This window comes from Haliotis asinina, chromosome 4, assembly GCF_037392515.1.
Source record: "Haliotis asinina isolate JCU_RB_2024 chromosome 4, JCU_Hal_asi_v2, whole genome shotgun sequence".
In the NCBI taxonomy this organism is placed as follows: domain Eukaryota; kingdom Metazoa; phylum Mollusca; class Gastropoda; order Lepetellida; family Haliotidae; genus Haliotis; species Haliotis asinina.
In genome coordinates this window covers 3,180,388-3,207,345 of record NC_090283.1, presented here as the reverse complement: position 1 = coordinate 3,207,345, position 26,958 = coordinate 3,180,388, and the positions used below count along the sequence as shown (strand labels likewise).

Genomic DNA, 26,958 nt, shown 5'->3' with positions numbered 1-26,958 from the left:
GGACTAAAAACATATCTCTTCCAACGCTACCACTAACTGTATCCACTGTTGTCCGCCGTGTGCATATGCATAGATGTCATACGCGCTTTGAGCATGTCCCCTGATAAGTGCTTTATAAATACCCTTATTATTATTATTATTATTATTACTACTACCTTTGTATAATGAGCAATTTTATATTACCTCTGAGTAATTTTCTCCAGTTTGTTCAAATGCTGAAACATGTTTTTTGGTACTGAAATCACTGGCATGTGTGGTCCAGACTAGATATTTACAAGTCCCCTCCCTTTACCAGCAACATTGGTGAGTGTGGCGTGGAACAACAAAGAAACAGTTTCACATAGGTGGCTGAACAAACGAAAATTACTGGCTTGTGTGGTCCAGACTAGATATTTACAGGTCGCCTTCCTTTAGCAGTAATATTGCTGAGTGTGGCGTAAAGCAACAAAGATACAGTTCACGTAGGAGGTTGAACAAACTAAAATCACTGTCTTGTGTGGTCCAGACTGGATATTTACAGTTCGCTTTCCTCTAGCAGCAATACTGCTGAGTGTGGCGTAGAACCACGAAGATACAGTTCACATATGAGGTTGAACAAACTAAAATCACTGGCTTGTGTGGTCGAGACCAGATTTTTACAGTTCGCCTTCCTTAAGGAGCAATACTGCTGAGTGCGGCACAGTTCAGTGTCACCATCCACAGCTTCGGTGTCACCATCCCTAGCTTCAATGTCACCATTCCCTGCTTCAGTGACACCATTCTGTAACAAAGTATAAGCCGACGACAACCAGAGGTTTTCAAGGAACGACTTTTATTTACTTCATAACATCAGCCGGCAGGTTGACCAGGGGCGTCTGAGGCAGGGCGAGGCAGGCAGAAGCAGGAGGGCGCCCTCTCGGCGAACTGTACTGTACTTGGCGAGCGTCAGTTCATGTCTGCTGGAGTTAGGGGTCTGGTCCCCCTTTTATCCAGCTCATCCCCCGCTTTGATTGACACAAGGGGAAGGGGCAACTGGCATATGGTTCCACCCAGCTGGCAGGTTGATCCAGGTAAGCCCAGTTAGGAGATGATCTTAACTGGGTTTCTTTGCTAAAAAATCAGTTCATTTGAAGATGTATACGCCTAACCTTTCCTCACCTAAAAGCTTGATACTTGTTCATAAAAGAAACGTAACATTCCATTATGGGTTGATATTTAGGAGATGAACATATTGTGTTGGAAAATCCGGGGTATATACCAAAACTGTCAAAGCTCTAAATTTGATCTAAAACGGACCACGTAGCGTGAAGTTATAAATTAAAACAAATAGAGATAACACAATTTCGTTAGATATCACGGACTTATACGCAAAGAAAGCTTAAAAATTGTCGTTCAGTTTTATTTCAGTCGTGCTCGATTGGGGAGTGTAGCCCCAGGAAATCTGTCACAACAGGAACGACATGCGTACAAGTCTTATCTTTCTGAAGCATGAAGTTGCGTCCCTGCGCTTGAACAAACGGCAATATTTACATTTCTGTACACTGTCTCTCTCAAAGGGTATACAGTATGGTTCAAAATTATTGAGAATAGCTAAAGCATTTCATATTATTAAACGAGAACAAATCAGATAAAATTGAATGTATTGTGAAAGTGAACTGACCTTTTCATGTTGTGTAGGTAACAATTTAATATTTTATCAAGTCTCCTTGAGCTTCACGGCACAGTCTAAGACGGGTAGGCATACTTCCTATCAGAGAGGTTAGTGTCTCGTGGGTTATGCTGTCCCAGTATCGGACCATTTCTCTCTTCATGTCTTCAATTTTTGTCAACCCCTTTTGATTCACACATTCCTTCATCATCCCCCAAATGTTCTCAATGGGATTTAAGTCAGGACTATATGCAGGAAATGGTAATGCAGTCACATTTTTCTCCTGAAAACACTGCTTGGCATGTTTTGCGGTGTGTTTAGGATAATTATCTTGCTGCAAAATCCAGTCATTTCCATAAAACACATGTGCACTTGGAAGGAGAAAATTATCTAATATGTTAGTGTAGCGTTGACTTGTCAGATTTCCCTCAAACACACACAGCGGGGTCGTTCCTAATAAGGATATCCCTCCCCATACATGAAACTTTGGGCTGTATTTAGGTCGTCGATACAACGGTGCTGACGCAGACTTTGTCCATATTTTCACATTATTGGGATATACCCATATTGAGCTTTCATCAGTAAAAATCACATTTTCCCAGTCAAAGTTTTCATGTGCCAAACACCACTCAACACGCCTGTCTTTATGTTCTTGTTTCATGAGAGGAGAAGGAATTCCAGCCTTTTTCTCCCATCCAAGATCAATCAAATTTCTTCTAACTGTAGATTTTGATACAACTGTTGCTCCCCTTTCTATCATTTCATACCTGATGTTGGAGATGCTTGCCCTTTGCTTTTTAGACGCTAAAATTCCCAGCCGGACGCGATCTGAGAAGTCCAATTTTCTGGGTCTCCCTGCTCCTTTCTGGTGCCCAAAATCCTTTCCCTCTTTAAAATTCTTCCTAATCCTATACACAGTAGAAAGAGGAGTTCCTGTTCTCTCTGCCAATGTATTTACATCATCAATTCCTTGATTACACAACTCAAAAATGAACCTTCTTTTATCTTCAGCAGACATTGTTGACAGTGCTGAGGAAAATGACGTCTGCTACAAATTCAGGGGAGGTAACTCAAATTGTACTATACTCAGTAGGCCAAGATGAGTTACCTCCCTTATACCATTACTTAGTTTTAAGTATCAGTGAATCAGCTGAGGTGTTAGGATAGCTCAAAGTAAGAAGAAAAATTCTCAATAATTATGAACCAGACTATATATGATAATTCAGCTTCTTTGTGGGATCTTTTTAATAATGTCTGTTCTCATTCAATTCTTGTTGTTACATTTTTTTAGAAATTGTGAATTTATGCATTAGTGTGAGATTACTGACGTACAATAGCTCAACTAGCATTTTAAATTCCGCGATACTATTTAGAGTGTTTTAAAAATTTGTATAATACACACATCATTTGGTGAACAAAGTGCATGAAAAAACATCATGCAACATGAAAACGTCAGTTGTAGGCGATTTAAAATTATTCACTCGCCGTAACTATGCGTTAACTGGCTCTCATTGTACCAATGTAACGCCCCTGGACAAACCGTGGCTCGGGAAACTGCGGCTTCACTCACCTTTGTGTACACGGTACTTCACGGAAACACAGCTTGCAGAACTTGCAACCACAAAGGAAAAGACTACTGCACCCAAAACCCAGATCGATGTAGTTGAGCTGATATCAGGGGGAGCTTTCAAACAGAATGAATATAAACCTTTGGACAAGCGGTACTAACGCAGTAGTCTTGATACAACTGCAACATGAAGAATCGGCACAGCTATCACATGATCATCTAGGCTCTGCAAAATGAACTTTGGTCTTGGTACAACTGCCACGTGAACACTAGTCTTAGGACAACTGCCAGTTGTAAGCAGGCCTTGAGACAACTACCACATGAGCAATGGACTTTAGACAACTGCCACTTGACCCTTAGTCTTGGGACAACTATCACATGAACAAAACTCTATGGACAACCGCAACATGAACAATAGTCTTGGGACAACTATCACGTGACCGCTGGTTTTGGAACATGAGATAATGAACTAGTGAACTAGTGGAATGAGCACTAGTTGTACGGCCTGTATCACACAAACACGTACAACTGCAACATGAACAGTAATGCATGAACCACTCCGGTTGTAAAACTAATCATTGAACAAAGGCACATGAACATTAACATGCTGACAGCTGACACACGAATAGAAGTCCACTGTCCACTGTGAAAGCGAAAGCGGTGTTATGAGACCATGAGTCGAAAGAGTTGAAAGTGATTCAGATGCTTGTGATAATATATATATATAGGGGCTGAATACTTTGATCTCTGGACCTAATGGTTATAGAAGGTTTTCCTTGCACTAACCTGATCGCTATAGCTGATTGTTGGTATGCATCGTCATGTAGCTTGAAATAGGAAACATTGGTAATTTTAAGCAATATATATTACCAATGTTTCCTGTTGCAAACTACATGAATACCAACAATCAGATATATAACCAACAATCATATATATATGTAACAATATAAAACAATATGAATGTATGTATGTATGTATGTATGTATGTATGTATGTACAGTCGAACCCCATTGTCTCGAACTCGGTTGAGACGAAGTCTCGGATGTGTCGAACTGACATCTCGGTCCCTGCCGATTTCCTTATATTTATCATTATTTTTACCCTGATGTGTCGAACTAGATGTGTCGAATTCCCGGTTGTGTCGAACTCATTGTAGGGTCCCCAAAGGCTCTAACAAGTACAAATTTACCCTTTTGTCTCGAACTGTCAAAGCTGATGCCATGCCCGAACGCCAAACAGACTGTAATTTCGGATTTTTTAAGAGATAAATTCCCCACATGTACACGTATGTACATTATTATTTCGTTTGTATGAACTATACAACTTTTATACCGACTGAAAATGAATTAGTGCTGTCAACTAAATGGGATCGCTTGTGAGTTTGTTAAATTATTCTTGTTCTTATCTTTTTGTATGCATATTTATTTGCCATGACGAATAAAGTGATTGAATTGATTTACATTTGTATATGTTGTAATTTAAAGATCAATACTGCCGTAAACGTTTATTGCAAAGATATATTTTTCGTATGTGTATCCTACTGCAAAATAACGATGTGTTAAGCACCGGGGTCGTGTTGGTTCTTGGTCTTTTCAGTGCTGACGGATGTGTCGAACACTCGGATAAGTCGAACTTTCCCCTTGGACCCGACGAGTTCGACACAACGGGGTTTGACTGTATGTATGTATGTATGTATGTATGTATGTATGTATGTATGTATGTATGTATGTATGTATGTATGTATGTATGTATGTATGTATGTGTATCTATATCTATCCACCTAACTATCTATCTACACACACAGTTGTGAATTAGGCATTACCGCCCTCGTAGAAATATGGAAGTTCTGAAACCGTTTCTCTTCTAATCACTATTCTAAAACATGTGGTGCATAATTAGGTACCGCAAATATATTAGGTACCCGCATGGGTCCTGAACGGATGCGAGCGCTTGGTTATATCAAAACAAGTCGTGACTAACTCGTGTTATTCCGTTAAAAGCTGAATGTCTTCTTGTTGTGGGTTACGGAAAGGGGCGAGTGAGACAAATAACATGAAACATGTGTGAGACAAATGTTATGGATGTCAATTTCTTCTTTATTCTTTACGAATGTTTCTTGGCTATTTCTTGCCCATCCGTCAGGTGGATGCTAACTAATGATAATGATTTGAATGTTTTGGTTTTTTTTTTCTGTTAAACATGGTCGCCATCTTTGTTCGCTTGGCTAGGCATATGTGATGACGCGGGCGCCCGTCCGGGCACAGGGTTCATGATAGAGCGCTCGCGGGCGTTCTTGGGCGTTCGCGGGCGCTTACGATTCTGAACACGTCTCAGGTGTTGCCTTTGATATTCATCAGTCAGAACACATCGTCATCGTCGTTGTCAATAGATGACATAAATTAAGGGGTGCTGAATTAAGTTCCATGTGAATACATTGTATCTAGCATACTCACTGATCATGTGGTTGTCAGTAAACAATCCGGAGTGGAGCAACTCTGTTTGCAGTGAGGCCCAGTTACTTCCTCGCTGCAATACTTCACACAGACACCAGTTGCCTGATCACATGTTCGGTTGGTGCAGTTCTCAGGACAAGGTTCACAGACTGGCCCGAAATGATGAAGTTCGCAGCCTTCAGCGCAGGAACCTGCAGCATTACATCTTTGATGGCGACATCCAGGATTACACTGAGAGGAACACCAGCCATCCACACCCATGGAGACATTCACCTCTACAGTTGTCTGAGGTCATAGCAGGAAAACATGTGAGGGCTGACTTTGGGCGGCATGTTTTACTGCAATTCTCGACACAGAAGTCTCCATAGAAGCCAGGAAAACATTCACAGTCAGGCGCACAGGATCCTGCACAGTTCTCGCACTTCTTCTCACAGTTGACTCCATAATGTGTGGTGTCACACTCGTCACATACTCCTGTCATCCTGATGCAGATTCTGCAGCTCCTGGGACACGTCTTGCATCCTGATCCGTACATGGAATCTCGACATCCGGCAAAACAGGCATCACCCAGCAGACAGTATCCCTCGTCACATCCTCCTGGACACAGGGTACAGTTGACCACGTGACTGTCACATGGTCTGTCACACGTTATACCTTGGTATCCTGTTACACATCCTGCAGTGCACTTGGATGCACCTGTACCCGGATCTAGTTTACACGTGCTATACCTGCACGTGCTGCGGCACTGCGACTGTACACTTGAGTCCATAGAAACCCTTGTCACAATCCTGCAAGCAATCGCCATTCACGTCGCAGTCAGAACAATGCTGACCCTCCTTACATCTACCTCCTGTCAAGTAGAACTTGTGCTTTAAATTTGATAGGATGTCTTAAAAACATACAAGGATTGATGGTGCGAAGTACAATACATAATTTTCTTTCACTCTTTTCTCTTGTTGACAAATGTAGTGATGATTACAAGCTGCACGCGTAGTTCACACGTATGCCACACAGCAATGCATTAACGGAATAGCCCTCATCGGCATAACACTAACATTTCTGCATAACACTAACAATTCTCCATAACACTAACAATTCTCTATAACACTAACATTTCTCCATAACACTAACATTGCTCTTTCCTTCCTTGGGTGGTATCAGCCAAGCAGATCAGTACTACGATGACAAACAATGTCATCGTTACCTGAAAACCAAACATACACTCATAAATGTAAAATATTCTGACTTTGACCAACACTGAACACCTACGTACATATACCTATATATGACCTATATGTATCGAGCCAGGAAAAATAACAGGGAAAGGAGAGGTAGATATAAAACCCACACACTGAGTTTACCCCTGACCCGCTTTGTACAGCTTTGTTGCCTGGTGGTTGTTTTAATAACTTTATACTGAAATTCATGTTTACGTTTTCAGTTTCGTGCTCCTTCTGTTGAGGACAACCACGGCACGTGCGAGGTCTGTCATCTTGTTCAGGCAGTGTGACAGACATTCAAGAATTGACATTGACAGATAGTTTGTTCGGGTTTATGGGTAATAATCCTGAAAATCGCTGCTTGTTTAGCGCTTCAATGTCCAGGGCGCAATAAAAATTCGCAACCTGTCAAAATAAATTAAAATATTGGTGCATATAATTTAGCTGTTTCGGTTACACAAAACGATTGGAGCATGTATATGGAGTCATTAAAAGACAAAAGAACTGATCACACTTCTCTTCACTGACATGAACTCACTTAATTTGTTTTGACAAGCATTGGCTGACACTGATTGACACTGATTAATATAAGTGAGCACTCAACAGTTTGGGTGTATAATATGCTGGTCAAATTTACAAATTCATCACTTTCATTATGGCAAACCAGCAGTTAGAGGATAAGTTCATTCACGAGGTGGCAGATCCGTAAGAAAAATGCTGCATCCTGGATGTCGTGGAGATGTATAGAGTATCACGACAAGAGATCTTAATTCGACCATAATATGCGGTGACAGACCCTGGTGAATCTTTCGTTATCATAACTGACGGTGACGACGACAAGATTTCAGCCATGACGACCGCGACCAACCTTGAGCATTTGTGTGCCGCAGACATTATGTACAGTGATGGAACATTTTACGTGCCACCCTCCGTCTTCCTCCAACTATACACCATCCATGGTTAGTGGTCAAATGTTTCCTCTTGTCTTCTTCGGCCCACGGACGGAAAACCATTTGGAAAGGGACATTGACGTCTCAAGAAGACCGTATCCAAACGATCCTTACGAGTTTGAAATGTCCTGAGGTCAGAACAGAAACTCAATGAAATCCACCTGGTGCAGTATGGTGCTGGACAGAGACTTCCTCCTCGGAGGACAGGAGGATGTGCTGCCAGATTATAAAGCAGAATAGACATTCTGAAGAATGATTTGTCTGCAGGTACCATGAATGTATTTGCGCAGACACAGTTCCTCATGTAATGAAACTGCAGTGAAGACTGGATGTGTACTAGATGTGTTTTATGAAATAATGAGCATAAAATAAAGTGACAATCGATCATATGTAAATGGTATTTTCAAGGACATGTATTAACTCTTAAATTACCCGCTCACACGCAAACAAAGCTACGGTGTCAATTTACGGGTATTCTAAGAGGGTTGGATGTATGCCATGTAAGGATTTACTGAAGATATTTGATAGTATGGTGTATTAAGACTCAGAATTATTGGTATATACTGTAGAGAAGAAGATGAAATTCTGCAAGTAGATTCCTAGCGTTGATTCATCTACATCAGATAATTTCCCAGATTTGCAAACATCGAGTCAACATTGGGCCGACTATTAATGCTATCTGGGATGGCATTGGGGGAATGTGAGATTTTGCCTCTAGAACTGGCATACACGACCAAAGCACTTAAATACTAGTGTCGACTCACTAATTTACCTCCTAGTAGGTTACAAAAGCAGTGTTATCGGATGCTTATGCCCATTGATAATGTAGGCCATACTACTTGGGTCACATACATCCGATGTATCCGCTTATACCATATGGCACCCGTGGCGAGCCGCCTCCTCGTGGTGGGTGCTGGGTAACGCCAAGTGCTCGCCGACACCCCCGTAGTGGACCCGGGGGATATTTGGTCCACCAACCCGTTTGCCGTGGGTTGCGGCCCTGTGTCGGCGGAGGAGGGGATCCTGGTGGTTGAGGGCAATAGGTTCCTGGAACCGCGTTCCTCTTGCCCAACACACCACTTTGGCCCTGACTTCGAAGACGGGTGGTCGAATGGGCCCGGTTCTACCAATCGGCTGGTCATGCCAGGCCCTGTGCATAGTGATTTATTATTGCACAAATCTAATATATTATTTGGTCTTGGCTTTTTGAAATTACAATTATTCCTGATATTATATTGCCTAGAGTCCTGTGCCAGAAGGCGGTGGCTCATGGGCCAATCTGGTTATTCCTCTGGATTAACTGGAGTATATCATTCCTGTAACCCTTTGGTGTCAGTTTGCTGGAAGTCCGCTTACATATGACATCGCCCTTGTTGGCGCTCCATGGCGGGCAGGGAACAGGTTTGCTGAACCAATATACAGTTCAACATGGGTAAACACAATCCAAAAAAACCAAAACGTCAACTTTCAGAATCCGATTCTGAACTTGATTCTGATGAAGATGAAATCGTTACCAAATTATTGTATTCTGAAAGGGATATTTGGCCACGCTTTCTTGTGCTTGAAGCAAAGGGTGAGCGTGCCCTTTCTTCCTACTCACCATTCCTTTTGGAAAAGGGTCTACAAGGTAAAGCTGGTGTCTTGAAAGATGTTACAAAATTACGCTCTGGAGATCTTTTGGTTGAATGTGCCAGGAAATCACAAGCTATTAATCTTATGACTTCAACCAAATTAGCAGACATTCCAATTACCTGTTCTGCACATAAAACCCTTAATTTCTCTAAGGGTCTTATCCGTGATAGAGACCGAAGCCTTGCTGATGAATCTATAGAAGGAATCGTATCAGAGCTTAGACCTCAAGGTGTCATTGATGCAAAGCGGTTTACTTATCGTAAAGATGACCGCGTTTTCCCGTCAAATACATACCTTTTGACTTTTGACACGCCAGTGCTGCCAAGTTCTATTAAGGTTGGACGTTTCTCTATGCCAGTGGATCTTTTTATTCCACGCCCTACACGTTGTTTCAATTGCCAGAAGTTTGGTCATGGGCAAAATTCTTGTAAGAATAAACTGACTTGTTTCAGATGTGGAGAATCTGATCATGATGGGAAGATGTGCACTAGCACCATTAAGTGCTTACATTGCGAAGGCGATCACATGGCATCATCAAAAGACTGTCCCATGTGGAAATATGAAGCCAGTGTGCAGAAACTGAAATATGAGAAACGAATCAGTTACTCTGAAGCCAGACAACAAGCACGACTACTTATACCTGAAAATGCTGAACCGAGATCTTATGCTTCAGCAGCCAAAAAGGTGACCACGTCTGTTCCGTGTCAAACTGATTTAACTTGGGTCACATCGGACCATCCAACATCCCTTTCCGAAACAGTACTGATTCAAAAAGCAGCCTCAGATTCAAAACAGCCATCGTTAAAACCAACAGGAACAACATCATCTACACAAACAGAATCCCATCAAATAAAAATGTCAAAGTGTGCCAAAGTAGATATTAAGAAAAAGCAGAGTCAGTCAGATAGATTGCCGAAGGCACTAAAAGACACTGTGCTACTTCACAATAAATATGGATTGCTTGAAGATATGGATACTGAAGTATCCACCCGTGTGAGCGCTGGTGGCCATCCAAGTGGTCACTCACCGAAAAAGAAAGGGAGAGCAGTATCTCCTGTTACTGCTCCTTAGATATTTAAACCACATTGGGTTATTCATCTAATCTATTACAATGGAATTGCAGAGGACGTAAACATAACTTAAATGAAGTACAGTTGTTGGTTCAAAACTTTAAACCGTCAGCACTATGTCTCCAAGAGACGTATCTCAATCATACCGATGCATTTGATTTAAGGCAGTATTGTTCTTATCATTTATTTTCTCCTCCTGGGGATAAAGCGACTGGAGGTTCAACTATATTAGTTAGACAGAATATCATTCATAGCGCTGTTCGCCTGAATACAAATCTCCAAGCCGTAGCTATTCGCCTCAGCTTGCACATTGCGGTCACTCTATGCTCTTTGTACATTCCACCCTTGTTTGCTCTTTGACAAACTGATCTTCAAAATCTATATGATCAGTTACCAAAGCCCTGTATTATCATGGGCGATTTGAATGCGCACAACCCTCTGTGGGGAAGTACAAGTACAAGCAATAAAGGCAAGGTTATTGAGGATTTTCTATCTGAAAATAGCTTATGTGTTTTTAATGACGAATCAAACACCTATTTACATCCTGGTACAGGATCGTATTCTGCACTTGATCGGTCCCTTGCTGATTCAAACGTGTACAACGAATTTGACTGGTCTGTTCATAATGACCTTTGCGGAAGTGATCACTTCCCAACTGTCCTAAAAGCTATCAAACCTGACGATGACCCACCTTTATCACGGTGGAATTTTAATAAGGCCAATTGGTCTTTATATGAAACATTGTGTATGGAAAAATTAATACCAGAAAATTTTATCAATATATCAGACCCGATAGAGTTGTTTTCTGCTCAGTTAAATGAAATTGCTGACCAGACTGTTCCTAAGTCCTCTGTAGTTCCTCACATTCGTAAACCGTGGTTCAATAATGAATGTAAACAGGCAAGAAAGTATAGAAGGAAAGCTGAAAAGTATTTTCGCCGACACCCCACCGTACATAATCTAGATAAAGTAAAAATTTTAAATGCCAAAGCTAGACGGGCATTCAAGCAAAATAAGCGTCAGTCGTGGAGAAATTACGTTAGTAAAATAAATTCACGCACGCCAATGACAAAGGTGTGGAACATGATCCAAAGAATAAAGGGCAAAGGTTCGAAATCTACTGTTCATCACCTAAAGGATGGTGATAATTTATTAACTAACAAAACTAATATTGCAAATAGGCTTGGTGAAACTCTCGCCAAGCATTCATCCTCTTCCAATTATGTCCCTGTGTTTCAAAAGTTTCAGAAACAACAGGAGAAGAAAAGATTAAATTTTAACTGGTGAGGGTTATAATAAATTATTCTCAATACACGAGCTACATACCGCCCTTGAGCAAGCGCATGATACAGCAACAGGGGCTGATGATATCCACTATCAGCTCCTGAAGCATTTGCCCGAATTGTGTCTGGAAACGTTGCTAAACATTTTTGATTCAATATGGACATCAGGGAATTTCCCACCTTCCTGGCGTAATGCCATTGTGGTCCCAATACCAAAGCCTGGCCGGGATCATACAGATCCGTCGAATTACAGACCAATATCTCTCACTAGCTGTGTCTGTAAAACCATGGAACGAATGGTGAATAATAGATTAGTTTGGCATCTTGAAACCAATAACCTTATCACAAATATTCAATGTGGTTTCCGGAAAAATCGTAGTACCATTGATCATCTGGTACGCCTAGAATCCTTTGTTAAAAATGCTCTAGTAAATAAACAACATACAGTATCGATTTTCTTTGATCTCAAGAGGGCCTACGATACCACCTGGAAGCATGGCATTTTGAAGGATTTACATGACTTCGGTTTAAGGGGTCGTTTACCTCTTTTCATATCACAGTTTTTAATAGACAGGCAATTTCAAGTCCGAGTGGGCTCAACCCTGTCTGATCATTACAATCAGGATCAGGGTGTCCCACAAGGCAGTATTTTGTCTGAAACACTTTTTAGTATCAAACAGTTTATCCAAGGTTTTAAATGATTCAATCGATGGATCACTTTTTGTGGATGATTTTAATATTTCTTGTCGAGGTAAAAATATGCATACTATTGAAAGACAATTGCAGTTGTGTTTAAACAAAATAAATAAATGGTGTCTTGAAAACTGATTTAAATTTTCTAAATCAAAAACTAACTGTATACACTTTTGTAGAAAATATAAGCCGCATAAGGACCCAGAACTATTTTTAAATGGTTCTCCCATCACAGTTGTAAAGGAGGCCAAGTTCTTGGGTCTAATTTTCGATTCCCACTTAACCTTTTTGCCGCATATCAAATCACTAAAAACAAAATGCTTGAAGGCACTCGATTTACTAAAAGTGGTATCCAACTCAAAATGGGGAGGGGATCAAGCAACTCTCCTACATTTATACCGATCACTTGTCCGTTCAAAACTCGATTATGGCTCCATCGTATATGGTGGTGCTTGCAAAAGCAACCTGATACTTCTTGATTCTGTCCATCACCAAGGTCTAAGACTTTGTCTTGGGTCTTTTAGAACATCACCTGTTGACAGTCTCTACGTTGAGGCTGATGAACCATCTCTTCAGCAGCGCCGTATAAAATTAGCTTTGCAGTACATTACTAAATTGTACTCTAATGAATCTAACCCTGCATTTGAATGTGTCTTCAATCCCCTTTATGAAGATTTATACAACGAGAAATCTTCTCTGGTTCCACCTCTAGGGCATAGAATTAAGCCATTTCTTTCTTCAGCCGGCATTCAACTGGAACGTATAGCTCCCTCTCGTCTTCTTTCTTCTCCTCCTTGGCAGATGGTTAGGCCCCAATTGGACCTAACATTAACATCATTTAAAAAATCAGAAACTAATGAATTACAATATAAACAGGAATATAATCAAATGAAGCATAAATACACCAATTATAAATCTTTATTTACAGATGGGTCCAAGGACGGTGGCGCAAGTGCCTGCGCCACTGTCATTGGATCCAGAACTATATATTCTAGATTACCAGATAATAGTTCTATTTTTACAGCTGAAGCCAACGCCATATTAACAGCTCTCAAATATATTCAAAGACACCCTAAACGTAAACAATATATAATCTATTCCGACTCTCTTTCTTGCCTTCAGGCGACCAAAAATATTCTTGTAAATATCCACTTTTAATTGAAATTATTTAATTGTATAATAATCGTGCTACTGGCCAGTGCGACATCGTCTTTTGTTGGTTACCCAGCCATGTAGGAATCTCTGGGAACACATTGGCTGACCTCGCTGATAAAGCAGCACTCAACAAATCTGTGACACCACTTCTTATTCCTTATAGTGATTACAAATCCACCATTAGATCTTATATCCGTGATCTGATGCAGAGGAAGTGGGACAGTCAAGTGGGTATAAATAAATTACATGAGATAAAACCTTACATTGGTTATACCCACTTGGGTTGTCAGTCCAGATTTGAAGAAGTCATACTCCGACGATGTCGTATTGGCCATACAAGATTTACCCATAACTACCTGTTAAAAGGTGAGGATCCTCCATTTTGTATCCCTTGTGATGAGAGAGTCACGGTCAAGCATATCCTGCTTGACTGTGTTGAATTCTCCATCACAAGGGATAGATATTTCAATGTCAGAACCACCAAGGATCTTTTTACCACTGTTGCTTCTCATTTAGTTATTGGTTTTGTAAAGGAAATTGATTTTTTGGTTGAATTGTGAGTACTATGTTCTGTAAATAGATGTATTTTAAATATTGGTAGCTTAGATTGGTAACTTGTATTGTTAGTGGCTGTACCCTCAAAGGAGGTTGAAGTAGTGTAAAATTATTGTCCTCCTGAGAGGGTACGTAAGTCCCAAAACATTGATAGTAAATTTAATTCTACCAGGTTTTTAATCGTAGCATTCTTGTCATTTTATATTTGGCTAGCATTTCGTATACTCGCCAGCAGCTGAAGGGATGGTGTAAATCCAGCTTGGGTCCATGCAGGTAGCAAAGGTAATGTAAGTCCCCATGGTCCCTGGTATGGTGATCTACTTTCGGTTGTTGGCGATCTATAGCTCGTGTTTTATCATCTATTGTCTTCTTTAATTACAATGTTTTAGTTTTTCATGCTGGTTTTATATTCATATCTGTGATGTTCTAGCGTTTTTACTGTTGACAGGTTTTTATGTTATACATATATTTCATTTCAGAATTAAATGTTCTCGTCACGATATGTGCCGATGTGACGTTAAATGTTAACTCACTCACTTATACCTTATGCTAAATCTCATTGCTGACATCACGCAACGCATCTACCTTGAATAGTATATATAATAGCCAACACTATTAAGATATAAGCACCTAGTCTTTCAGTTATTACTGATGCACTGTAACACTTCTATGCTGCATAGTATATGTACGTGTTCATATAAAGTATGGACACTGAGAGCCATCACTATTATATTAATTCATAGCTTTTGCAGTTACTACCGGTACACAATAATGCCTCTACCCTGCATAGTAAATTCCTGTGCATGCATTTATACTAAGGATGGAAACACTATTCTGATGATGTGTTCGTCATTCGTTCTCGAATATGACCACTGACATCAGTTGGTGTTGAGCTGCACCTGTTGGCCCGGAGATGATCAATCCAGGCAAGAACTCCTCTTCTACACGGAGGGCAGAAGTGGGGTGGGGTTGTACTGCTGATTCTGGGCGCTCTGGCCTTTCCTATCTGGCGTTTCAGCTCGGTTTGCTGGGCAAGCTGCTCCTCTTCTCTTCGGGCTCCTACTGAAACAACGCAGCGCCAGGTGGGGCGGTCGGCAGCGAGCGTCTCCCTGAAGCGCTTCTTCTGTCCTCCCACCCTGCGCTTCCCTTAAGTGAGTTCCCATAAAGGAGTTGTTTCGGGATGCGGTCGTCAGATATGCGGGAGACGTGGCCTGCCCATCTCAGCTGGGCCTTGCACATGGTGGTGATGAAGCAGGCAGACATACCAGGCGCCCAGGCCTCCATGCCTGGGATCCTGTCCTGCCAATGGATGTGGAGGAGATTGGGGAGACACCTGAGATGGAAGTGGTTGATCTGCCGCTAGTACCTTTTGTACAATCTCCATGTTTCACAGCCATAGAGTAGTGTGGCGAGGACGACTGCACGGTCAACCTTCAGGTTTGTAGTGAGACTGATCCCTCTCCTCTTCCAGACCTTAGTTCTGGGTCTCCCAAAGGCACTGTTTGCTTTAGAGATCCTATTGTTGACCTCTACATCAATGTTGGCACTACGGGAGAGGGTTTTGCCCAGTTAGGTGAAGTTCTCTACTGCCTGGAGAGTCTGTCCATTCACCTGTACCTGTTGCTCGTGGTACTGGCTCTTGGAGTTGGCTGGAACATCACCTCTTCTTGGTCGTCTTGGTGCTGAGGGTAAGGCCGGAGTTGTCGCCGAGGACAACTTGTTCATCTACAGCTGCATACTGGTGTTCACTGGTGTTCAGGGCGCTGTCATCAGCGAACGAAAATTCTGTGATGACAGTCTCCTATACATTCGTGACAGCCTGCAGACGCCGGAGGTTGAAAAGTTTTCCATCAGACCTGTACCTGATTTCGATGTCAGGATCACAGTCTCTGAAGGCGTCTGAGAGCATTGCTGAGAATATCATGCTGAGCTGTGTCGGGGACAGGGCACAAAACCTATTTTGTTGCCTGCTTGGTAATTATTTATTCCAGGTGGTACATTTTAATAAGTATGTGTATTATGGGCCCAAGGCCTGTCTAATGTATAAATCTATCAGTCTATCTGTCTGTCTGTCTAGTGAACAAACCTGTCTGTCTGTCTAAAGTAAAGTGACAATTTGTAATTGCATATCAATTCAATTTTATGTTAGAAATTTACATTTTGTGTGTTGACATATCACGAATGAAGTAAATGTCTACTTCCAGGGATACTCGTCAGTGTCCCATACCCAGAGCTCCAGATAACATAAGCAGCTTTATAACACCTTGCTTACATTACTCAATGAACTAAACTGTTTGGCAATATGACAACTACCAACAACGTTTATGGTATTGAGTTGCATTTATATTATTATAATTAGCAGAGTTATGTACCCATTGACGGTAAGAAAGTCTGTGTACTCAATTCTCTTAACAAATGGGAGTAAACAAAATGCTAGGCACGCCTCAAAAAGTGCAATTGCTCATGTATGAACACACATGGGAGTAAATACTCAGTTGCTCTGCATATCTAGGTCCAATAAGCCACCAAATCAGCAGATTGAGGATGTGTGCACAAGATAGGTCTGAAACGTGTGAAGAATTAAATAGAGGTTGTTTTCTATAAAACGTGTCATGTATTCACGTTCGCTTAGATTCTAAAGGCCTTTCAGAAACATTAAACTATAGGCACCATTTGCTCTGATTCAGCTCCTAGTTTGCTACGGATATTAGCTGGTTACCATTTCGGCCTTTCATTTAGACACATTGTGATTCTGACTGAACACGGAATTTGATAAAATCATAAACGAGTCAAGAAGCGGAGTTATTTCTTATTTATTCCCATCCTTACAAACACATGTTTGCCGTCAGAGGCGGCAATCAGTATCGGGCGACCAGGCTCATGGTTCACGTATTGTTATAACAAGGCACATAGCAGGCATTTAGTGATACTGCGATACAGGCATTAACGAAACAGTGATAAGAGACGTATGCGATGTAACAATTTCGCTCATTTGCCATATGAGCGTGTACTTATTGAATGCGGTTTCGTTTACTCATGAGAGTAATATTGTAATGAAGTATGTGAAATACACGGACTGGTAACACCATGCTCAAAAGTGAAATAGCACGTCGAGGTCACACAAAATACCGCCTCTGACATTGCTGTCAGGAACCTGTTCCGAGGGTAGATTGCCGGATGCAGCGATCTTCTGCCGGTGTCACGAGTCTTGGTCTTGGCGATTTTTGGCAGTCTTGGTTCTTGGTACCTGTCCTATCCAAAACCTGTTTTTATCCCTGAACTGCGTACGTACATTGAGATCATTTGCACACCTACGTCTTTCGCGATTAGAAAACTCTCCGATTCGTTTGAAGGTTTGTTAACAGCTGCATTGGTATCGGGCCAGGTTGCAATGTCGCGAATGGTTTCCTTTTTGGTCCAAACCTGTTTCATCGCTTTTGTTTTATACAATTACTTTAACAGTGATAAGTTTCTTTTTAGGATATGGAATCTAGATACTCTTTGTCCTTCAATGTCCTTTGTGGGATTCAGCTCATCATAATCATAAAGGTAAAGTCCGCGACAAAATGCATTTTTAATGATGGAAGAAACATCTATCGCCATCCAGCTACAGGTACATACTCGAACTTGGACTTATTCTTTTCTATTCAATCATTCTTTAGTGATTTTTTTTCAGTCAGTTCGGCAGTGATCGCTTGGGCCTCGACAACTCTTTTTACACCATGTGCAATAGATATTTGCCATAATGCTAGGAAAATCATGAAGAATTTTCCCTCATTGAGGCAGGAGTCTGGTTTCAGATATCAAAGGAAAAACAATGATCCTCTAATGAGAGTCATTAATACAGAAAGGTTTTCAAAATAGACAGCATGTTGAGTTAATCTTTATTTATTTAGAGAATATATATGACATAATATGGCACTCTGAAAGATCTCCTTATGGGACTTCGTGGTCGCACGCCTTATTTTATCAAACTATTTGCAGAAGACGGAACATTGCAATGTATCAGTAATCGTCGCTTCAGTATCTTTAATCTCTCTGTCAGTGTACTCTATCCTGCATACCAGCGCTTATATGACAAAACTAAACACCGTTTCATTACTTTGTTTTTTTTACGCTTGCCCAAACAATGATTCCAACTTAGTTCAGTCACATGATCTACGAAGGTGAACAATCCTAGTATTGATTGATTGATTGATTGACTGATTCCCAGCAGATATCCTTTCTATTATCCTCCGGTGACCATACCACACCAGAAAAAAAAATCGTCCGATTCCTTGGTCTGGCAGGTGCCTGTAGTGTCACTGAAAGGTTGCCGGGTGATGTGCCACAGATCCGTTACTGTTGGCAGTGTGGACCAGCGGTCGCCATGGGAAACTAACTACTATTTTCTTCTGATTTGTCCACGGTGTGTCAACGGGGTCTTTCCGATGACACAAACATAGATGATGCTCATCTATGTAGCCCGGCCGGGCATCATAAACTTTCATATCGAAAGTGGATAGGTGACCTAGATATTAACAAGTATTCGTTGATGCTTCAGTCATGTAGTTTTGTCGCTATTCATGTTCTGTCATGGCTTTGATTCGATTTCGCTAGGTTCCTTTGAGGGTGATATGACAGTAGCCCCAAGCAACCACATTCCATTTCTTAAATACCACGGTGAAGAACAGAAAAGGCCTTTTGAAAGATCAAAATATCCAGCATGCTCGTAAACACATACGTACGGAAAACACAGTAGAAATTGATAAAGACAGCGTTTTTGTCTGGGTGTAGGTACAACAGTGAACTTAAAGTGGGAACTTATACAGGAGAAGAAATAGGACATAGTTACATGTTTTGGACCTAAAAAAACCAAACAAAAACAAAAAACGACAAAAAACAAAAAGAAACAAAACCATGGCATTTTGAGAAAAAAGCAACATATTTTATTCTAGAAGTGTAACGCAATCAACAGTGAAATAGACAAGAAAGTCTTAAGTCATTACATTGCAGCGGACTCTGAACTATGTGTATTTGAGCATTTGCAAAATTATCATAATAGACAATAGGCTTCAGATAATAGCAACATGTTTAATAGTTTGGGACAACAGAGTGTAAAATCTAGTATTTTGTGGCTGAGTCTCATCAGGGATTTATCCGAATGTGGCACCATTCTGCCATCATGCAAAGTCAGCAATCCCACCCACTGAGCCACCGCAGCTTCCACAAACACGGTAGTCCAAACTCGGTACACACCTCTGGTGAGAATAAGTTGGCAATTCTCCGTTTACATATATAACATGTTCAAATCTAATTAATCAGTGTTCAACAATTATCCGATGCCACTTCTCGTTTCGTTTTTCAGGTGAAAAGGTACCCACAAATCGTGTTTGTTATCAAAACATGCTCGGTATCCTAATGGTGACAATGGTTTCGTCCAGTTTGATCCGGTTTTAAAGGAACACAACCACTGAACCACCTTCACCCTTGTCGACATCGCAGTAGTCATGTGAAGAATTCATTGGTTCACCAAGACGCATTTGGACACCTTCTCTGTTGGCGTTTATCACATCTCTGAAACACATCAGCTACATACCATGAACGCTATTTCTGAAATATTACAATACATGTTATCCCTTGAAACAAATCATTTGAACATGAACGGCATTCTAAACAGTGGTGAGCATATTTACACGGAAGCAATTTCAGGCAGTTGACATGCACGTGACTTTGCTGATGGTCAGGGTGATGGTCGAGCTAAGGGTGACGAATTAGGTTTACTGCTATGATTTAACTCAGGCAATGTGCAAACATATATCCATTAACTGTTAAAACCATATCCAATCCAAGTGCCTGCAATAGCTGTCATCAGCCGAAAAGCCCTGCATTTCACGTTTTGTCACTCACGCACTGTTACCGCTCTGATAATCACAAATTTACAATGACTTACCTCGGTACACAACAGCTTACGCAGCTAGCAAGCAAGGCAAAAAGGATTGCTGCACACACAATCCATATCAGGGTGACTGAACTCATATGTGGCACCTCTGGAAGAGCTGGAAAACAAACCCATGCACATGGACACAAGTCTGGGGTCAATGCAAAAGTCTTTATCTTGGAGGGAGCATCACGATTTGCTCGTGACTATCATTTTATCACTACATAGAACCACAGGCAAAATGTAGGGTTGCGCAGCATAGAGAAAATGACCAGTCTTCTTATAGGCAAACAAAGGCAGCAGAGGTTGGCAACGTACTTTCCTCGCTTCGGTTCGAAAAATATTGTTCATGTCAAAATACAATATCGCCACCACGTTGCCAACCTTTGCTCGCTTCGCTCGCATATAAGAAGACTTGTCATATTCTCTATGGTGCGCAACCCCATTTACGCTACATTTTGCCTGTGATAGAACAGACAACCCCTTTCCCCCCATAGCTACATGGACTTCATAGCAATTTATACAAATTGACATACGTGTTATATTTAGGTGTATCTTTAATGATAACCTTAATAAAACATTTTAATTTTTGAAATTATGAATAATGATTTATTTTTTCATGGACACACCGATGAAGTTTCAATCGTAAGAATACCAATATCCCTAACTTATTTTGTCCAGTATATAAACAAATGCAGTTCCCCTATTGTAAATCTGACACACTTCTTCACTTTACCAGGATAGTTTAGAAGTCAAAACATCACGCTTGGGATGACAATGGCATAATGCTCACCATTGTTGATATTCATCTTTTTGTGTATTGCTCTTAGATTGCAAGGATTGCACCAAAATTCAATTTCCGTCTTGTCTTTTTTTTAAGCAGAGTAAACTATGCATCATAATACATATACATGTACAAGAACTTCGTACTTTCACAGGTAAATTGTAAGTAGGTGTGGGTGGTAGTAAATTCTCATTTGTATACTAATTATACTGAGGCAATGTTTCGGTGTAGATTTATAAATACTAACTAAACCAGGTGACCGTGCACATCATAACCATTTCTGGAGATATAAGTTACTTGAAAAGTTAAAAAAGATAACTCTACATGTACATGTAGGAAGACACTTTAATTGAAATTTGACGTCATGTATTGCGCTTGGTACGTGCATGCATTTTACCACCTGAAGTTCACACACCTGACATTGAGCATGGAAGAAAGGTTCATAATTGTCGAGTCTCTGAATGTTGTAGGAAACAGTTTCAACCCAAACTGCGCGAATGTCATGCCACGGTTTAAAAACAAATCAGCCCAAAGGGACCAAAATGAAGTGGAGAGGCATTTTGGCGGCCAGTGAAACACGATCTCATCTCTATGGAGACCTTTCCAACGTAATGGGTGAGGGAGTGAGTGAGTGAGTTAACATTTAACGTCACATCGGCAATATTTCAGCCATATCAAGAGAGAACAGAATTGAAATTGAAATGGAAAATGTGTACGTTATGCAAACCTGTATAACCAAAGGACAGTAAAGCATCTTGAATATCACAGTTACGGATAAAACTAGAGTGGAACACGGGTTACATACATCACCAGCAGTTGAAGGTAGATCACTATGCAGGGGTCCATAGGGACTTACAGAACTTTTTCTACCTGCACGGACCCTGGCTGCATTTATACCATCCCTTCAGACACTGGCGATGATAGGAAGGTTTTATCTAAAATTTAAAAAGAACAAAAATACTACAACTGAAATGTATGTTTGAGCAAAACTGAGTTTGAAAGTTGTTGTACCCTCTCCCAACGTAAATGAGACACGAGAGATTTGCCTCGGGGCGGCTGTCCACGAGTGACGTCACGTCAGCAAGTCAATCACAATCGGCGGTCCCGAACCGACTGAGGGAGCAGGATATCCGGCCACGATAGTCTTCAAAGCATCAAATTTGGCTCCAACGCCACCGAAAGGCATGTCTTGCCTGGTGTAGGCAGCATCCACGGTACACGATGGACTATATTGGAACGGTGTTTTGTTCACCGATGATCTGACATTTCATCTGGACAGCCCAGATGGCAAGTCAAGGATACACAGACAACGAGAAAAACGACAGCGTTATAGTATGGGGTTATAAATGATGGTGGTACACTTTGTGACTGTCAATGGCAATCAGACAAGTCTGAGATACAGGAATGAGATCATTCGGACCCGTCCCCTAGCGAGCATGCATGAGGAGAATGGAGAGCATCAGCCCAGAAACAGCCTTTGATACCAGCTATTTAGGACAAGCACTGATTCAGACATAGGAAAACATTGATCAAATTGCGACCCAACTAAATGCGACAAGTGACACTGTCTTTAGTAGCGCGTATGGCCCCCTTGAACGTCGCCTCTTCGAGTTCACTAAAGTCTTAAAGAATACCTCAGTCAAGTGGTTTAGCTCAAACACCATGTGCATGTAAAAGGTGAACTCGTCTGAAAAGACATCGCCAACGCTGATGTTGCGGGATCCACTGTAAACGTCGGCTGTGGATTCCAGAAGACGACACCTGATCGTTTTCGCTGTACACTGCTCCCCTTGATCCATGAACTAAGGCTGATGTTAGCTGATGAGATCAGCTCCTCAGATGAGTGACCCGGATGAACTGATTTCACGCAGGAGTTGTCACTCGTGGTCGTCCGTTACGGGGACGATTAGGAACAGCACCGGTTTGTCGATCACGTTAAGCAAGTCATGTAATGGTGGTGAGATGGCAGTCCAAATGTCTAGCTACAGCGGTTGCAGAACTACCTTTCTTGCAGCATTCCAACTGCCATTACCCTTTACTCTTAAGTCTAAGCACCGTTTGTGTTACATGTACACCTCCTAGCAACTGAACTGTGTAATATTTTAAACAAACCATTATAAAGTATATCCCAGAGTGAACTGGTTACTTATCCATTCAGAACCGTTGATAAGAAATAAGCATTTTGGTTTGGTTTGTGATAATGTTTCATATAAACGCCAAACTGCATATGATCTCATCTCGTCACTTGTCATTCCATAAATATGAACGCTTAATTCTATATCATTTGTTTTGCAATTCCATTTGATGTTCAGTATATATCTTCGGAGGTTCCAAAATATTTGTCAAAAGCGAAAGCTAATCTCTTCAGGAGATTTTAGAGTAAACGTGTAACACGTTGGACTTTCACATGAACGGTGACTTCGGCACCACACCTAAAATTTGTGGTAACTTTCAAAACATAAACAGATGCTTTTGATGTATAAATATTCAATCGACTGCACTGCCACCAAATTGATATGGAAAGGTTTAGTCACATTCTTTTAAGGAATACGTATTTGTGATCCAAAAATAGCTCACTCTCGTTACGTCTGGTTGAAAAGCATCCTGGAGTGGAGCAGGTCAATGTACAGTTTGGCCCACTTCCTTCCTCGCTGCAATCCTTCACACAGACACCAGTGGTCTGATCACATGTTCGGTCGGCGCAGTTCTCAGGACATGGTTCACAGGCTGGCCCGAGATGATGAAGTTCGCAGCCTTCAGCACAGGAACCTGCTGCATTACATCTTTGATGGCGACATCCAGGATTACACAGGGAGGAACACCTCGGGCCGAACCAGCCATCCACACAGCCATGGAGACACGTGGCATTGTGTTTGTCACATTCACCTCTACAACTGTCTGTTGTCACAGCAGGAAGACATTTGTGGGCTGACTTGGGGCGACATGTTTTACTGCAAGTCTCGACACAGAAGTCTCCATAGAAGCCAGGAACACATTCACAGTCAGGCGCACAGGATCCTGCACAGTTCTCACACGTCTTCTCACAGTTGACTCCATAATGTGTGGGGTCACACTCGTCACATACTCCTGTCATCCTGTTGCAGATTCTGCAGCCACTGGGACACGTCTTGCATCCTGATCCGTACATGGACTCTCGACATCCGGCAAAACAAGCATCACTCAGCTGACAGTATCCCTCGTCACATCCACCTGGACACTGTGTACAGTTGACCACGTGACTGTCACATGGTCTGTCACACGTTTTGCCTTGGTATCCTGTTACACATCCTGCAGTGCACTTGGATGCACCTGTACCCGGATCTAGTTTACACGTGTTATATCTGCACGTGCTGCGGCACTGCGACTGACACTTGAGTCCATAGAAACCGTTGTCACAATCCTGCAAGCAATCGCCATTCACGTCGCAGTTAGAACAATGCTGCTCTTCCTTACATTCAGCACCTGTCAAGTAGAACATGTGATATTTATGATTAAACATATTTGATTTCATAATACCTAATAAAAAATCATACCAGAATTGGTTTTGTGAAAATACATAACGTAATCGTGTTCACACTTTTTTCTTCACAAAAGTAGTGAGTCCTAAATCTCACTGAAAAGACACAAACTGTTAATGAGTGATGAAAATATTTTGTAAATTTTAATTTTGCAATATTTAGTGGTTGTTTTGAACGACTTTAGATGCGCCGGTGTGTCACTAGTAAATGGATGACATCTTCTATCATTCTTACACCATTATCAACAAACACTGAATAATCTGCTATGAAGAACTTGGATATTTTAGAAGAGAGATATTGTGATTCGGTATTGTAAATAATTCTTTACCTTAGAAACAATTTTGATGTATATTCATCAAATTACGTTATGTCAGGAAGATCCTTAAACTTACCCTCACATTTTACATATACGGGAAGTTGACTCAGTTATTTTAGTTATCACTAACTGATGTTATTATTTTGTCCGTAAATTAAACTAATGTGTCCTTTTGTATATGTCAAGACGAGACCTCTTGTGCTTTTGACCACTACATATTATGTAATCATGTCCTATGAAATTGCAAGCTTCCAGAGGCAAAGTAATTCATTTTCAAAATGTTGCTGTGTATGTTTTACAGAGAGCGGCCTTCAAAATTGTGCCGAAAGATATAACGGACGTACAAGCAACATTCACATCGTGTAAGTGGTGCAGAGATGACGAAAGTTATACTTCGACAATGGCGGCATTTCGGTACAGATTTTAATGATGTGCTTGAAAACAGAATAAGAATAAATACTGCATTTAGTTTTGTTATCTCTGTCCCACCAACTTCTCGAATGCCACTCAAACGAAACACTGACACTATGCAAACCAACATGGCGTTAGTATCTATCAAGTGAAAGTAATATCCAGATTGTGTGGGTTGTTTCAGAGATGACGAAAGTTACTGCCTAAACATAGGCTAAACATCCCTCGGGAAAGACTTTGTTGAGTGACTTACACGTGTAAAGAAAGGCTTGACTGCAAATGGGAAATACCCAACTACATCATATTTTGCATGAGACAGCATCATGGTGTTAAAACACAATATATAATCACGTGACCTCTCTTCTCACGTTGACAAATTTAAGAAGGACTACACATGTTCGTGTCTTTTTGATTATCGTCTCTCCTACCTTGTGTGGGATCAGTCGTACAGACCAGCATGATGAAGAAAAACAGCGCCATAGTTACCTGAAAACACCATTTTCACACACTCGTGAATGCAATGTATGCACTATAAGGCAAATATTTAACTATTATTGTGAGAGGAAATTCCCAGGAATATCACGTGTGTGTATGTGTATGTGTGTATTAGTGAATGAATATAGTTTTACGCCACTTTCAGCAATCCTCCAGCAATACAATAATGCGGGCGGGAGAAATCAAACATGGGCTTCACACATTGTACCAATGTTGGGAATTCGTCATTTAATTAAAGTCAAAAACAGCTGATCAAATACACCTACTTTGACGTTGTTGTGTTGTTTACGATCGCCTCTCGACTGATGGTTGTCTTAATAACTTTATAGTGAGATTCGTGTTTACGTTTTCAGTTTCGTCTTCCTGCAGCAAGTTGAATGCAACACATTGTGCGTTCCCCTTATTTCAGACAAGAAGCCGTATAAGATGTATGGTTCCACTTTCGCAATGTCATATTCAGCAAATACAATTATCTAAAAAATAATTATATCTTGTATTTTGTTTAGACGATCAACAAAATACTTGTTAGAAACAGGTTTTTGACAAGCCCACCAACGCCAAACCTGATACCTTGCACCTGTTGCTTACAAGCATGGATTGCTGAAGATGAGTTTTAACTCGGATCTTCAAGCTTATCATATTTATACATTTTCCGGTATACGGGTCATTCCAGACTCAATACCTTCACAGTACAGATTACAGATTTAATTTTACTATTTAGCAAAATAGGGTGAGTTTAGTTTTACGCCCTACCCAGCAATATTCCAGTTATATGGCGGCGGTCTGCAAACAAGCGAGTATGGTCCAGACAATCCAGTGATCAACAGCATGAACATCGATCACCACAACTGGATGCGATGACATGTATCAACCAAGTCATCGATATTGACCACCCGATCCCGTTAGTCGCCTCAAATATGGGTTACTGCAGATCAGTTGACTACAGTCACACAACATAACATGGGCTACAGCTGTGAGCACATGTCGTTACAGTCACACAACACAACACAACATGGGCTACACCTGATAGTAGTGTGAGCAAATGTTGGTACAGTCACACACCACAACACAACATGGACTACAGCTGATAGTAGTCTGACCACATGTTGCTACAGTCGCACAACAAAACATGGGCTACAGCTGATAGTAGTCTGAGCACATGTTGCTACAGTCACACAACACAACACGGGCTACAGCTGATAGTAGTGTGACCTCATGTTGCTACAGTCACACACCACAACACAACATGGGCTACAGCTGATAGTAGTATGAGCACATGTTGGTACAGTCACACAACACAACATGGACT

General features: G+C 41.1%; 1 protein-coding gene and 1 pseudogene across 1 annotated transcript; both read right to left on the bottom strand.

Moving 5' to 3' along the window:
- Positions 1 to 5,650: 5,650 nt before the first annotated feature.
- Positions 5,651 to 6,845, bottom strand: LOC137282158 (multiple epidermal growth factor-like domains protein 6; annotated as a pseudogene).
- An 8,419-nt stretch (positions 6,846 to 15,264) lies between these two features.
- On the bottom strand, positions 15,265 to 25,634 carry LOC137282157 (cell death abnormality protein 1-like). Its single transcript, XM_067813887.1, has 4 exons — positions 25,583 to 25,634; positions 23,487 to 24,371; positions 15,867 to 15,990; positions 15,265 to 15,538 (listed from the first exon to the last, which is right to left on the bottom strand). Exons 1-4 carry the CDS (start codon positions 25,632 to 25,634, stop codon positions 15,265 to 15,267), a joined length of 1,335 nt encoding a protein of 444 aa, XP_067669988.1.
- Between the last annotated feature and the right edge of the window lie 1,324 nt (positions 25,635 to 26,958).